Here is a 15,573-nt window from a genome sequence, read left to right as displayed (position 1 = left end):
TTTATGAGAGTAAAATGGATAAATTCATTTTACCTTTCTTTTTAATTTTTGTTGGTTTTGGAGGCTTCATGTTACCAACTACTTTCTCTGCATTAACCTCTGACAGCAGGCCCTCCTGCTGTTCTTCCTCAAAATCATAGACAGACACATCCACATCTTTGCCTTCCTCTGTGTAACGCAGTTTGCTCTTTTTGGTTTTCTTTGTTTTTTTGGCTGGTGGCTGATAATCTGGGTCTTTTTGCCAACTAGGATCTTCTTGAGGTGGAAGTTCCCCTTGCTCTAGCGTCTCCACCTCTCCATTGGCACCTACTTTCACCACTTGAAACCCTTCAGGCAAAGGTAAGGTGTGACATATCATGGGTTCGCTTTCTGCAAGGCCCTCTTTAGATACTTCATTCTCATAAGCCCCCTGAAGTTCCTCAACTGAAGTGGTAGCAACAGGTACAGTCACAGGAACAGGTACTTGGACAAGCTGAAGCTCTCCTATGTTTATAGGCTGTTCTTCCATATTTACAACCTGCAAAGTTATGATCTGGGTATCGTCCACAGCAGCCTCTGCTTCTGGAGCGACTGTACCCTCCATTACTTCAGTCTTCATCTGAAGAAGGGTAGGATCCAGTTGTTCCATCATTACCATCTGTACACTGCTATTGACATCCTGGACCACCTCACCCCCATCAGTCTGGTTCTGGGGTAGGTGGCAAGTATCCTCTTCCTGGCCCCCTTCCCGGCGTCTCTGATAAGTCTTTCTTTCCTTTCCTTTAATGAAAGTTTCAGACTCTTCCACAATGGCTTCAACCGCCTCACCTTCCATTTCCCCTTCCTTTATAAGGGAGAACACAGCTTGTTATTAATCTATTCATTCATTTATTCCACAGATTGTTATTTAAAATAAAGCTTGTCTAAATGAAAATAAATACATTTTAAAACAAAAACGATCCCTGACAAATTAATTAGGAAATCAATGGTTGTTAAATTACAAAAAGACACAACAGATATTATGTGCCTCCTGATGGAAGAACAAACTACCCCCTATGAAGCAGTCTTATTATAAAAAACAAAAAATCTGAAACTAATCAAGTCTCTAGCTCCAACCACCAATTAACAGGAAATTGGTGACAGAGTATGTTAAATTACACTACAGGGATGAAATCAGCGTAATCCCAACTGAAGGAAACTATGCAGGACTAACTACCCAGTTTCTTCTGCAAATAAATCACCAAGGCAAAAAATGGGAAGGATAGAGGGAGAATTTACATATCAGTGGTTCTCAACCTGGGTAACTTTGCCTCTGGGGGCATTCGGCAAGGCCTGTGACATTTCTGGTTGTCAATACTGGGGTAGATATGCTACTAGCATCTCTAGTGGGTAGAGGCCAAATATATTACTAAATATTCTGATATGCATAGGTTCAATCCTCCACAACAAAGAATTATTGGCCCCCAAATGTCAATAATGCTGAGGTTGAGAAACCCTGATAAAAAGAGATATAAGAAATACAATAATGGGGCACCTAGGTATGTCTCAGTTGAACCTCCAGCTCTTGATTTTAGCTCAGGTCAAGATCTCAGGGTCCTGTGATCAAGCCAGGCCTGTAGACCTCTGCGCTCAGCAGGGAGTCTGCTTGAGGCTCTCTTCCTCCTCTGCCCCTCCCCCTGCTCGCGCTCTCTCTCTCTCTCTCTCTCTCACACACACACACACACACACACACACGTGCGCGTGTTCTCTCTCTTAAACAAATAAAATCTTTAAAGAAATATAGCAATCAATCACAACATATGGATCTCTTTGGATCCTAATTCAAACCAACAAACAATGTAAAAAAAAATAGGACATGAGACAATTAGATTCAACTCTGGATTTTTTTTTCAACTCTGGATATTTGATGATATTAAAGAACTGTTAACAAAATTAGTTTAAATCCTTTACATTTCCTGTAACTATTAATAAAAACACTGACAGAGGGCCTGGCTATTTTTCACTAAATTCTACCTTAGAAAAATACCCCATCATAGTGTTTCCTCACTCTATTTTTTTGGAATCAGAATCAGACCTTGGATCCAGACTCCAATGGTCCTGAGAGTGACTACCACACAACACTACCTCCTGTGTCATACCATCAACTTGACATTCATTTATTTCTCCTCTGTGAAACCACCAATTCCTTGAGGACAGGGACCATGTCTAACAAGTTGTTTTTGTTCCTCAGCACTACACTCAGGTTGGTAGGTACTCAACTAATTGAACATATTTTAAAAAACAGGAAAAGAAAAATGAGCCAATTCAGTTTCCAGCTCTTAAGCCTTGTGAATACCAAAGTACCCAGATACCTAACAGTAAAATGGGTCTGAACAATCATCTAATTCACAAAAAAATTTGACTTAAGTATATACAAGGTTAATTCAAAATTAAAGTGTTTTGTATTCTTGCCCTAGTCTTACACAAAGCTTTTGTTACTTCTATTAGAGAAACATTTCTCCAATTTGGGTACCTTAACACTATACCCATGCTGGTAGTCAGGACCACCCACAAGGTAGTACAAAGACTACAAAGAGCTGGTTCTGCATTCAAGGAGTTACTGTCTATTTTAATAAACCAAAGCTTATTTACTTAAGTAATTTCTATACCCAATGTGGGGATTGAACTCATAACCCCGAGATCAAGGGTCACCATGCTCTTCTGACTGAGCCAGCCAGGCATCCCTAAAGAGTTACTATCTAACTTAAGGGACAGAACAGCTACAATGGTTCTAGGTAAAAGTAGGTAGGTTCTGAGAACTCTACTCAACTGGTGTGAACTAGTCACACTGTAAATTCTCAATAGTCACATGGGGCTACCCTGTTGGACAGCACTGTTTTATATCTTTGTTTCTCAAAGCATGGTCTAAGGACTAGCAGCAATGGCATAACCTGGAACTTGTTAGAAGCATAGAATTTCAGGCTCTACTCTTTGTTTCTTAAACAATTATATTTGTGGGGTTTTTAAAGTTTTTTTTTTTTAATTTAAGTAATCTCTACACCCAATATAGGGCTTGAACTTACAACCCTGAGATCAAGAGTTACATACTCTTCTAAGCAAGCCAGCCAGGCACCCCTTCAGGTTCTCCTCTTGATCCACAGGATCAGAATCTGCAATTTAATAGATCTCCAGGGACGCCTGGGTGGCTCAGCGGTTAAGCATCTGCCTTCGGCTCAGGTCATGATCCCGGATCCCCGGATCGAGTCCCACATCGGGCTCCCTGCATGGAGTCTGCTTCTCCCTCTGCCTGTGTCTCCGCCTCTCTCTCTCTGTCTCTTATGAATAAATAAATAAAATCTTAAAAACATTAAAAAAAAATAATAGATCTCCAAGTGGTTTTATATGCTAAAGTTTGAGAGGTACTACTTTATACCACTGCTCTTCACAGATTAAAAAAAAAAAAAGTTTTTTCAGTTCGGGAAGGTCCCAAAATTAGTACCCCAACAAGGATGGGTAATTCCACATGTTGCAGTTAAGGAACAGAGAAAAAAGCCCATCTACCTTGGTGACATTCTTGGGAAAAATACCAAAGCACAAAGAACAAAAAACTTATAAGCCATAAATTGCTAATGCTGACCATTCCAGACAATTGCTATTTTGATATCCTCAACTATAAAACTGACGGAGGAAAAACAATCTCTGAGCTCAACTGAGTTGTGAGGCATACAACAATTTGAAGAACACAGAAAAATCCATCTTCTCTTGGCCTTGAATTCAAAAACTTTTAAATATAAATAACTTGCTTATAAATAACCAGGTCTAACCTAAAAGAAATCACTGGAATTAAAATCCAGGTAGAAAAAGTAAAAGTACAAGGAGTACAAATAGAAACCAATTGTGTTGCCAGGGAACTGAGCCGACAGAGTATTCCCTCCCTGTGAAAAAAACACATGTAAGGTTCCTGAACATCAGCCTCTACTCAGGAACTCAAAAGCAGTAGCTTCAGTTTTGACAGAGAACAATCAGATACAAAGTAGCAAGGCACGCCTCTCCCACACAGGGCTTAGAAAGCCCAAAGCATCACCTCAAGTAGTGGATCCCTTTACCTAACATTCTACAGGAGAAGGGAATCTCTCCCCTGAATTGGTAACTAACCTAATTGGCCGGCCCAGGTCTCTCTTCCCACCAAGTACTGCTCTGCGAGCTATAACATCCCTTTAGCACTTCTGATCCATGTCTTCTCTTCCTTTACAGACTCCACTGTTTCCACTCAGTTTCTCTTAGCCACACAACACACACAGAACACACACAGAGACTCAACTCTAGGAAACAAACTGAGGGTTGCTGGAGGGGGGGTGGATGGGAGGATGGGCACTGGGGTAACCAGGTGATAGGCACTGAGGAAGGCAGTTGATGTAGTGAGCACTCCATGTTATAAGCAAGAGATGAATCACTAAATTACCTCTGAAACTAATAATACACTATATGTTAAATTGAATAAAAAAAAAAAAAGAGTTCCCCCCTCTCATGCTCTACCTCTCTCCTTGCTTCAGTCATCCATGCTTTCTAGATTTTTCAAAGCTTTCTGTGGACCAATGATAATAAAAAAGGCTTACATTTACTTTCAGAACATATATATATTTTTTAGATTATCAAAGTATATTAGTTCATTTAGAGAAATCTGAAAAATGAAACACATTAAAGATTTTTTTTGAAGTTATTCATGGGGTACCTGCTGGCTCAGTCAGTGGAGTGTGGGATTCTTGATCTTGGGGTTGTGGGTTCAAGCCCCATGTTGGGTATAGAGATTACTTAAAAAATAAAACCTTAAAAATTCACAATACCTAGAGATAATCACCTAGCCCTTTGCTATTTATTCAGTTGTTTTTTCCCGTATGGGTGTTTTTATAGAGATGAGATGACATCATACATATAGTTTGCACACACTTGTATATGGCCTTGTTCTCCTATCTTCAGAACCCAATGTTATTAAAAGGACTTCAGGGCAGCCCAGGTGGCGCAGCGGTTTAGCGCCGCCTTCTGCCCAGGGCGTGACCCTGGAGCCCCAGGGTCGAGTCCCACGTCGGGCTCCCTGCATGGAGCCTGCTTCTCCCTCTGCCTGTGTCTCTGCCTCTTTCTCTCTCTCTGCCTCTCATGAATAAATAAATGAAATATTAAAAAAAAAATAAAAATAAAAAAATAAAAGGACTTCACTCCTCCTTGAGCCTTCTGTGGTCCCTCTGCTTGGTCCACAAGCACCATGTAGCAAGAACCATAGCAGCCAACTTCTCCTCACCCTCAATCTCAGTTTCTCTGGCAGCTGACGGTATGAAACTTGTATTCCTTCTTCACTAGCCTCTTTTCTCTCTTGGCTATGTCTTTCCCAGGTCTCTTCCTTCGTCTCTGAGAGCTATTCCACCTGCTCCTCTGAATACATCAAGGTCCTGTTCCTTGCTCTGTAGCCACTCCAACCGCTAGCCTTTTTTAAAATTCAGCTGTCTCCAGAGATCTTTCAGATCCATTTCTGCAATTCCCTAGTTTCACTGCCTACAAGGCATCTCCCCATGTGGACGTTTGGCTACCACCTTCAACTCAGTGGCACTGGAGAAGGAACTACTGAACTGTAGTCTCTAATCCACCACAAACCAAATGAAGGCAGCTAGAAAGTAGGTAGTCCTCTGAAGAACAGATCCTTTCTATATTCTCTGTCATCCTGGTGACAAAGTGAAGCTTAGAAACATTTGTTTTCATTAATTTATTTTATTTAAGATTTTATCCATTCACTTAACAAAGAGAGAGAGCAAGCACAAGCAAGGGGACTGGCAGAGGGAGAGGGAGAAGCAGGCTCCCCACGGAGCAGGGAGCCTAACTCAGGGCTTGATCCCAAGACCCCAGGATCATGACTTGAGCTGAAGGAAGACACTTAACCTACTAAGCCATCTAGGTGCCCCTAATTTTCTGACTGAGCCACCCAGGTGCTCCTAATTTTCCCCAGTGCCTGGGTAGCTCAATTGGTTAGGTGTCTTCCTTTAACTCAAGTCATGATCTTGGGGTCCTGGGATCAAGCCCTGTGTTGGGCTCCGGCTCTGTGCGGAGCCTGCTTCTCTCTTTCCCTTGTCCCTCTGTTACTCCCTCTACCCCTCGTCCCCAACTTGTGCTCTCATAAGTAAAATCTTAGAAACAAAAACAAACAAACAAACAAAAAACCCCACAGGCACCTGGGTGGCTCAATCGGTTAAGTGTTTGCCTTCGTCTCAATCCTGGGATTAAGTCCTGCATCAGGCTCCCTGCTCTGTGGGCAGCCTGCTTCTTCCTCTCCTTCTGCCTGCCACTCCCCCTGCTTAGTTCTCTCTGTCAAATGAATAAATATTTTTTTTAAGAAGTAATTTTTAGTGTTAACTTATTTATTTAGTAAACTCTACCCCCAATATGGGGCTTGAATTCATGACCCCAAGATCAAGATTTGCATGCTTTACTGACTGGGCCAGCCAGATGCCCCAAGGACATTTTTTTGAAAAATCATTTGATCAACTTCTAGGATAAGCAAGAGAAGGTTCCCTTAGACTGGCACAGTGATCCTGGCACCTGCAAATGTTGGGGCCGGCAGAGAGGAAAACTGGCACTTGAGCACTTACTTATCAGCCCTTGCTGACTACGCCTGAGTAGGAGGATGCAGAAGCCTAGCCTGTTAACAGGGGCCCCTGCTGCCTGGCCATGTTCCTAGCCACCAGCCTGGCCCGCATACTTGGGAGCCTACTAAATCGGCACTCCCTCTCTTGCCTCAGTCTCTTCTTTGCCAGCTCTATGTTGCTCAAATCTTTTGCATAAATCTTCCTTTAACCCACTCAATAATTTAGCATCTACCATTTCTTTATTCCCTTCATGGTCAACCTCACACTAGCTATCTCAACTCCTTTATTTCTCCTTCCATGCCTTGGTTCACCAGTCTGGTTTCCGTTCCCCAATTCTCTATTGAATTGCTTAAGGTGAGCAATGGCCCTTAACTGGTAAATCCAAAGGAGACTTTTCTGTCCTGATTTGACTTGACCTCTGTGTGGAATTCACCATTCTATTCTAGGCTTTATCCCAGAATTATGCCAGACCATCAGAAAAAAAAAGCTGGGTATATTTGGGTCACATGGTCTTATCCCCTACAGAACTGCTTTCACCAAGTTTTGTTTTGGCATTATGCCCTTGGCTTACACTAAAGGATACGTGGGAGAAATTTTTGAGTTGCATGCTTGAAAAAGCTTTTCTTCCAAACTAAGACATTTTTTTTTTCATTGTTGAGACCCATGTAACAGGATCGTGAGTTACCATTTTTTTTAGTTGGCCATACCTTGATCAATTTGTTTCCTCCCAAACTATGTAATATAATTTTCTATTCTAATTTGTATTTTCTAGGGTTTTGATTTTATATCTTATTTTTTGTTGGGGGGGGGGAGCAGGAGGAGATAGAGACCCAAGCAGGATCCCTGCCCAGCATGGAGCCTGATGCAGGGCTCAGCATGGAGCCTGATGCAGGGCTCAATCTCAGGACCCTGAGCCAAAATCAAGAACCAACTGAGCACCAACTAAACCACCCAGGAGCCTTTTCATTTCTTTATTTTTTTAAAAAAATATTTTATTTATTTATGCATGAGAGACACAGAGAAATAGAGAGAGGCAGAGACATAGACAGAGGGAGAAGCAGGCTCCATGCAGGGAGCCTGATGCGGGATCGATCCCAGGACTCCAGGATCACGTCCTGAACCGAAGGCAGGCACCAAACCAGTGAGCCACCCAGGCGTCCCGACTTTTTCATTTCTTAATTATATATTCTGTGCATTTTCTCAAATTCTTTGTGGAATAAGATGGGCTATCAACTTAAAACTGTATATACATACATATTTAATACATAGAAAATACAAAAAATACAGAAATGAAGGGAGTTACCATTATTAAGAAATGTATCAAAATAAAAATAACCACAATTAAAATTTTGCAGACATATTTGAAGGTTATAAAACTCTCCCAAGAAACATAAAAGACCTCACTAAACAGGGACACTATCTATATCCATGATCAAAAAGGCCAAACATCATAAAGCTGTTCATTCTTTCTCCTTTACATACAGTATTTTTAAAATGTCCGAAAAACAAACAAGATAATGATAGCAATGAAATTTCCAAAAACTGAAGGCAACTTTCTATTTCCAAATATTAATATATTATAAAGCCACAGTAATTAATATAGTGTACATTGTCACTATCACAGCAAATTTAAACAGAAGAGACAATTCAGAAACAATCCCTAGAATATAAAAAGCTTGTCATTTAAAAAATTAGTGGGGAAAAAAAATTAGTGGGGAGCAGAGGATTATTCCATAAACGGTGCCAAAAAGCTATTAAACTATTTGGAAAATACCGAATTATGTATATTTTTGAATTATATTTTTAATCCACTGGAATACATTCTGTTGTCTAAGAGATAAGGAGATGTGGGGATGCCTGGGGGCTCAGCAGTTGAGCATCTGCCTTTGGCTCAGGGTGTGAACCCAGTGTTTGGGATCAATTCCTGCATCAGGCTCCCTGTAAGGAGCCTGCTTCTCCCTCTGCCTGTGTTTCTGCCTCTGTGTCTCTAATGAATATATAAATAAAATGTTTTAAAAAAAGAAAAAGATAAGGAGACATTAGAAACAAAACACAGCAACAATTAAAAAAAGAAAACCCCACATTGAAAAAAAAAAAAAAAAGTGAATAGCCTCAGAATGAGGAAGTTTGGGGATCCCTGGGTGGCGCAGCGGTTTGGCGCCTGCCTTTGGCCCAGGGCGCGATCCTGGAGACCCGGGATCGAATCCCACGTCGGGCTCCCGGTGCATGGAGCCTGCTTCTCCCTCTGCCTATGTCTCTGCCTCTCTCTCTCTCTCAATCTGTGTGACTATCATAAATAAATAAAAAATTAAAAAAAAAAAAAAAAAAAAGGAATGAGGAAGTTTTTGAGCTAAGACACAGAAATAATAGGAGAAACTTGAATCAGTGAAATTGTGACCTTAAGAAAAAAAATTTTTTTTTAATTTATTTTTTTATTGGTGTTCAATTTACTAACATACAGAATAACACCCAGTGCCCGTCACCCATTCACTCCCACCCCCCTTAAGAAAAAATTCTTATGACAAAAGCACCAAACAAAATTAAAAAGAAAACAGTTAACAAGAAAGAAGTATTATATATAACATATGTGACAAAGAATTAACATCTTTATCATATGCCTGTAAAATTTGTAAGAAAAAGATGAACATCTCGGCACCTGGGTGGCTCAGCGGTTGAGCATCTGCCTTTGGCTTAAGTTGTGATTCAACTGAGTCTCACATCAGGATCCCCACAGGGAGCCTGCTTCTCCCTCTGCCTATGTCTCTGCCTCTCTCTGTCTCTCATAAATAAATTAATAAAATCTTAAGGGGAAAAAAAAGATGAACACCGAAAGAAAAAGCTGGGCAAAGGACACAAACAAATGACTCAAAGAAATACAAATGGCAGATGAGTTAAAAAGAAAAAAAGAACCTCTTTAACACTAAATCAAACAACAAAAAATAAAGCAAATTAAAATATCATGACAACATGTTACCTCTATGCCTGCCATGGCTGTTTTAAAGGATAATCCGTCATATTGGTCATGATGCCATGAAATCAGCAAGTTAGCTGATAATATAAATCAAGAATTTTAAAAATATTCAAATTATAATCCAGTAACTCCAATTCACTTTATGCCTAGAAATACTCAAGAGATGAACATCAAGATTATAAGGATATTATTTTATTTATTTAAGTAATGTCTACACCCAACGTGAGGCTTGAACTCATGACCCCAAGAGATGAAAAGTTACATGCTCATCTGAACTAGTCAGGTGCCTCTGATTACAAGGGTATCATTAATCAAAGTGAATAATTCTAAACAACTTAAGAAGTACAACCATAGGTGAATAGTCAAAACTTGGAAAATGATACACCCACAAAGTGAAATATTATACACTGAAAATCACATATCAATATAATGTGTAATATGAGGAAAATGCTCATTCCATATTAAAAAAAAAAAGGAAGGGAGGGGCAAGAGAAGCAGAATGGAATAGTCATCAAGAGCTTCAGCCCTCCAGCCAGAAACCTGAATCCCAATTCTGGTTCCTCTACCTAACTAGCAGTGTGACATGGAATGAGATATGCTACCCCCTTCTGTGCCTCAGTATCCTTTTTTTTTTTTTTTTTGAGATTTTATTTATTTATTCATGAGAGACACAGGCAGAGGGAGAAGCAGGCTCCACACAGGGAGCCCGATGTGGGACTCGATCCGGGGCTCCAGGACCACGCCCTGGGCCGAAGGCAGGTGTCAAACCGCTGAGCCACCCAGGGATCCCCTCTCAGTATCCTTTTGTACAGAATAGGGACAATAATGGTATCCACTTCATAAACTATCATAAAGATTCAATAGAACAATGCGCACACACAGCCTAGCTACTGTGCTCCTATCATTATACTGTGCTCCTCTGGATCCTTCACCCTGAGGGTAATGAATACATGTTAGCCAAACAAGTTTTTAACTTTTCAGTTGCCTAAATTCTTCTTTGTTTTTAAAAGAGTTTATTTATTTGAGAGAGAGAGAGAGTGTGTGTGTGTGTGCGCGCGCACATGCATGAGTAGGGAGGAGAGGGAGAGGGAGCGGCACACTCTCCGTCAAGCAGGGAGCCTGATGTGGGGCTTGATCCCAGGACCTGGGGACCATGAGCCAAGCTGAAGGCAGACACTTAATTGAGACACCCAGGTGCCCTAGAATTCTAATCATAAACCTTACATAAATGTTCCCCACTAAAATCTTCTCTGAAAAACTACTCAATTTCTGCAGGATGAAGGCAGCAACCAATGGACACAACTTGGTGACCGACCAATTCTAGGAAAGAAAGAGAAAAAGAAGAGCCAAAAAGGAACACAACAGCATTCCAGGCTGGTCTCTCTTTACTAGTCTGTCCAGCGTATTGATGCCTGATGAAACTTTCCTTCTGAAATGAGATACAAAAACTCATGGTGGTTGAAGCTTACCAAATCAACTCCAAATTCTATTTTTTTTTCTAAAGTAATTTTCATGCCCAATGTGAGTGAGGCTCAAACTGACATCAAGAGTTGCATATTCCGGGACACCTGGGTGGCTCAGCGGTTGAGCGTCTCTGCCTTTGACTCACGGCGTGATCCTGGAGTCCCAGGATCGAGTCCCACATTGGGCTCCCTGCATGGAGCCTGCTTCTCCGTCTGCCCATGTCTTTGCCTCTCTCTGTGTGTGTGTCTCTCATGAATAAATAAATAAAATTAAAAAAAAAAAAAAAAAGAGTTGCATGTTCTACTGACTGAGCCAGCCAGGCACCCATCAGCTCCAAATTCTTTAGCTGCACTCTCAAAACTCTGAAGAGTTTGTCCTCATCCTTTCCACCCACCTAACCTCACCTTACAGGCATCTTCTAAACAAGTGCCTATTGTTTTGTCCCCTCCCAACTCAAGTGATCCCCTAAATCACATCTTCTCAAGTATAAACTGACTTTATGTTTGTCTGGTTTTCACTGTAGTACACTGTTCTAAGTTTGTTTTTCCCTCAAATAGTCTATTAGCTTGTTGAGAGGAATTATTATGCCTTTTAATTCCGTATCCTCTACAGCAATAAATACAAAACACTGTTACAGAAACAGTCGACAATATCAGACACTCAATATCGACATTACTATCATGTGAAACACATATAAATAGTTCCTGTCCATAACAAGAGCAGGGAATATGGAAAAACAAAATATTGTATGCTTCATCGTAGCTTAGCTGTATGATTTCCTTTATTGCTGTTTGTGCCATTTCTTGTGTGATTTCTTAAAGAAAAATAAAAAGTCCTAACAATACAATTATGGGTTAGATCTTAAAAATCCTACCAATAAAAATAAAGGCTAGAGGGATCCCTGGGTGGCGCAGTGGTTTAGCGCCTGCCTTTGGCCCAGGGCGCGATCCTGGAGACCCGGGATCGAGTCCCACGTCAGGCTCCCGGTGCATGGAGCCTGCTTCTCCCTCTGCCTGTGTCTCTGCCTCTCTCTCTCTCTCTCTGTGACTATCATAAATAAATAAAAAAAAAAAAATTAAAAAAATAAAAAAATAAAAAAAAATAAAGGCTAGAGGCACCTAGCTAGCTCAGCCAGTAGAGCATGTGACTCTTGATCTTGGGGTCGTAAGTTCAAGCCCCATGTTGTACGTGGAGCTTACTTAAAAAAAAATAAAACAAAATGCCCTGAATCATGCACTGTAGGTGCTCAATAAATATGTTCTGGATGAAAAAAAAGTTTTTTTTAAAGATTTTATTTATTCATGAGAAACAGAGAGAGAGAGAGAGAGAGACACACACACACACACACACACACATAGGCAGAGGGAGAAGCAGATTCCATGCAGGGAGCCTGGCGTGGGACTCAATCCTGGGTCTCCAGGATCACGCCCTGGGCTGAAGGCAGTGCTAAACCACTGAACCACCTGGGCTGCCCGAAAAAAAAAAATTTAAATAAAGACTGACTATTCTAATTTTGAAGACAGTAAAATTTAGTAATTTATCACCTAGATTATACTGCTGTACAGCCAATATGTCAGATATTTTCCAAAGGAAATCAACCAAAATAACCTTTTACATTCAGCAATACAGAGTTTAGTCCTCTGGGGAGATCAGTTATTGTAAAATACAAATGTACTAAAAATGATAGATAGATACTGAGAATGAGATAGTAAAAAAGGATAATTTCTCGTAGTCTATTTTATAAATAAAACTACCACAACTTTTTAATATACTGTTCTTTACAAGGGATAAGTGATTGCTAAAAAACAAACAAACAAACAAAAAAACAAACCCTAACTTATTTTCTGGAGCACATTAGAAGACTATCTATACACTCTTGGCAAAAATAGTAATCCCAAGTTCCCATGATTATAAGAACACAGTATATAATACATGTAACATAAAAAATAAGTATTAATCAATTGTTTAGGTTATTAGTGAGGCTTTTGGTCAACAGCAGGCTGTTAGTTACATTTTTTGGGAGTTAAAAGTAATACCCAGGAGAGGCTGGGGTGGGGGGTGGAGGGCATTGGCGCCCCTAACCCCACATTGTTTAAGGGTCTATGGTAGTGTGACTGAGTGCTATAGCTGGGATTAACATACTTCCCACCACCTTGGCACAAATGATGGCATAGGTGGGTAAAAGAGGGCTTGAAGGAGAGGAAATGCTACATCTGGATCTTAAAAGAGGAGATGGACCCTGACAGGCAAAGTACAGTAGAGAGGAACATGCTAAAAGAGGATATGTATGGAATTAGACAAATTCTATGCAAAAAAATTCAACATAAGTGAAACGGTACTAAGCCATTTCAGATTTATTAGTGTGACCTGACTTTGGAGGTCATGCTCATGATCTGGTTTCTCACTAAGGGCAGCCTGTTTATCTCACTTATTGAACAATTTACACATGAAACAGAAGACAAAGTGTATCTGGGAGTCAACATGCTGGTGCCTCAACACTGAGTAAAAGCTGCTTCCGGGGATCCCTGGGTGGCGCAGCGGTTTGGCGCCTGCCTTTGGCCCAGGGCGCGATCCTGGAGACCCAGGATCGAATCCCACATCGGGCTCCCGGTGCATGGAGCCTGCTTCTCCCTCTGCCTGTGTCTCTGCCTCTCTCTCTCTCTCTGTGACTATCATAAATAAATAAAAATTAAAAAAAAAAAAAAAAAAAAAGCTGCTTCCCAAGCACACGGTGCCCCTCTCTGCTTTCCATAACCTGAGTGACACTTTTGCTGGAATACAGGAATACAGCAACTTAATGCCTCACTTCTCCTTGTGCTCCCCAGGGTGATGATATGAGAACTAGCAGATCTCTTTGCTCTGCTCCAAGCCCATAACCCTGAAAGCAGCTCAGAGTTACACTATCTTTAGAGTAGTCCTTTAGTCTTTCATTACTGGGAATGAGCTAGGCTGGGGATCTATGGCAAGTCTGTCACCTTGAATAAATATGTCATAAAAAGGAATAAGTTACAGACACACACAATATAGAATTTATAGAACATCTAAGAGCCACATTCTACGGATTTTGAGGCAGATTCTATGTGAGCAGTTCCCAAACCTGGATGGTATCAGGATCACCTGGTGAGCTTTAAAATACATAGATCCCAGAGATTCTGATTCAGTAGGTCTAGGGTAGAAGAGATATTTTAAAAGGTTCCCAGGTAGGGATGCCTGGATGGCTCGGCAGTTTAGCGCCTGCCTTCAGCCCAGGGCCTGATCTTGGAGTCCTAGAATGGAGTCCCACATCGGGCTCCCTGCATGGAGCCTGCTTCTCCCTCTGCCTGTGTCTCTGCCTCTCTATCTCATGAATAAATAAAATCTTAAAAAAAAAAAAAATTTGTTTTGTTTAGAGAAAAATCTACAAAGTTTATCTCAAAACTAGTATGACTTCCACATATGCAATAATGGAATGTATTCCATTCCTTCCTACCCAAGAAGGAAGTCTTACTAAGTTTTACCTCTACCATCGGCCATCAACAAAATATCTCTCTACATGATATCAACAAGCTCAACACATGACACAAGGAAAAAAAGTAAAGAGAAGTGGACATATGTGACAGGAGTGAACTCCTGGTTTTGCAATGTCTCTCAGTGATCCTGTAGCCACTGCTTGAATGTTTCTATAAACCAGTACTTGCTCATGAAGGGTACTTGGCGTTACCAAGACCATTTTTATTTGGTAAATGGGGTCTCCTATAAGATCAATGTTAAATCAGAAGTCAACAGCTTAAATTCAACAATGCATACTCATACTAAAGGCACAATAATAAATGGCAATAGGAGTTCTCTGAACAAAAATCAAATAATAGTATATTTTTAACAGAGTAAGAAAGGCGCCTGGATCCTGGGGTCCTGGAATTAAGGCCCACACTGGGCTCCCTGCTCAGTGGGCAGCCTGCTTCTCCCTCACACATTGCTTGTACATGTTTGCTCTCAAATAAGTAAATAAATACATAAATCTATAAAAAAATAAAGAGAGTACGATATTCTTAGTGAATAAATAGTATAGTAGAATGAAGTACAGATAATTGCTTAAGTACTATTCAATAGAACAAAAGAAATCTAAAAACAGATAAAAGCTATACGTGTATAGGAACACATACGGAAGCTTAATGGAAGAAACAGAATGTTACTTTAAACTACATTAGATTATGAAAACAAATAATTTGTCAATTTGGTTACTCTAAAAATATGGAAACAAATATAGGAAAGGAGATATAGGCAATAGCTTACCTAAGAAACTGGGGGAAAAATTATATACTTATAAATATCTAAAAGACATGATTAGAGGAGCTAAAGACCTTGTCTGGCAAGATGCCAGAAAGAAAAAAAAAATTGTAAAATACAATTTATTACAAAGAGGTAACCATGTCACTATTATTTTATAATCTCAACATATATTCATAACAAAAAATTTTAAGTAGGAGCAGAAAGTTAAAGATACGAATAATTCAGAGACACAAGAAGTATCACAGGCAATTAGGGTATCCCCTGTTATTATAGAATGGG

General features: G+C 40.3%; 1 protein-coding gene across 7 annotated transcripts in view; it reads right to left on the bottom strand.

The window, feature by feature from the left end:
- The window catches only part of CTCF (CCCTC-binding factor), a 55,429-nt gene that overhangs the window by 25,087 nt on the left and 14,769 nt on the right, over positions 1–15,573 (bottom strand). For 4 of the 7 annotated variants that reach the window (XM_072815379.1, XM_072815400.1, XM_072815390.1 and 1 more), the window contains exons 4-5: positions 9,565–9,638; positions 34–823 (exon numbers count right to left, since the gene is read on the bottom strand). In XM_072815379.1, the coding sequence (XP_072671480.1) occupies positions 34–823; positions 9,565–9,579 (805 nt within the window). In that variant the 5' untranslated portion in view covers positions 9,580–9,638. The remainder of the gene's footprint in view (positions 1–33; positions 824–9,564; positions 9,639–15,573) is intronic. The other 3 variants (XM_072815411.1, XM_072815420.1, XM_072815422.1) reach the window with 1 other exon arrangement.

Source organism: Canis lupus, chromosome 3 (assembly GCF_048164855.1).
Source record: "Canis lupus baileyi chromosome 3, mCanLup2.hap1, whole genome shotgun sequence".
Classification (NCBI taxonomy): domain Eukaryota; kingdom Metazoa; phylum Chordata; class Mammalia; order Carnivora; family Canidae; genus Canis; species Canis lupus.
The sequence above is the reverse complement of the archived record's forward strand: the minus strand, read 5'-3'. Positions and strand labels throughout refer to the sequence as shown.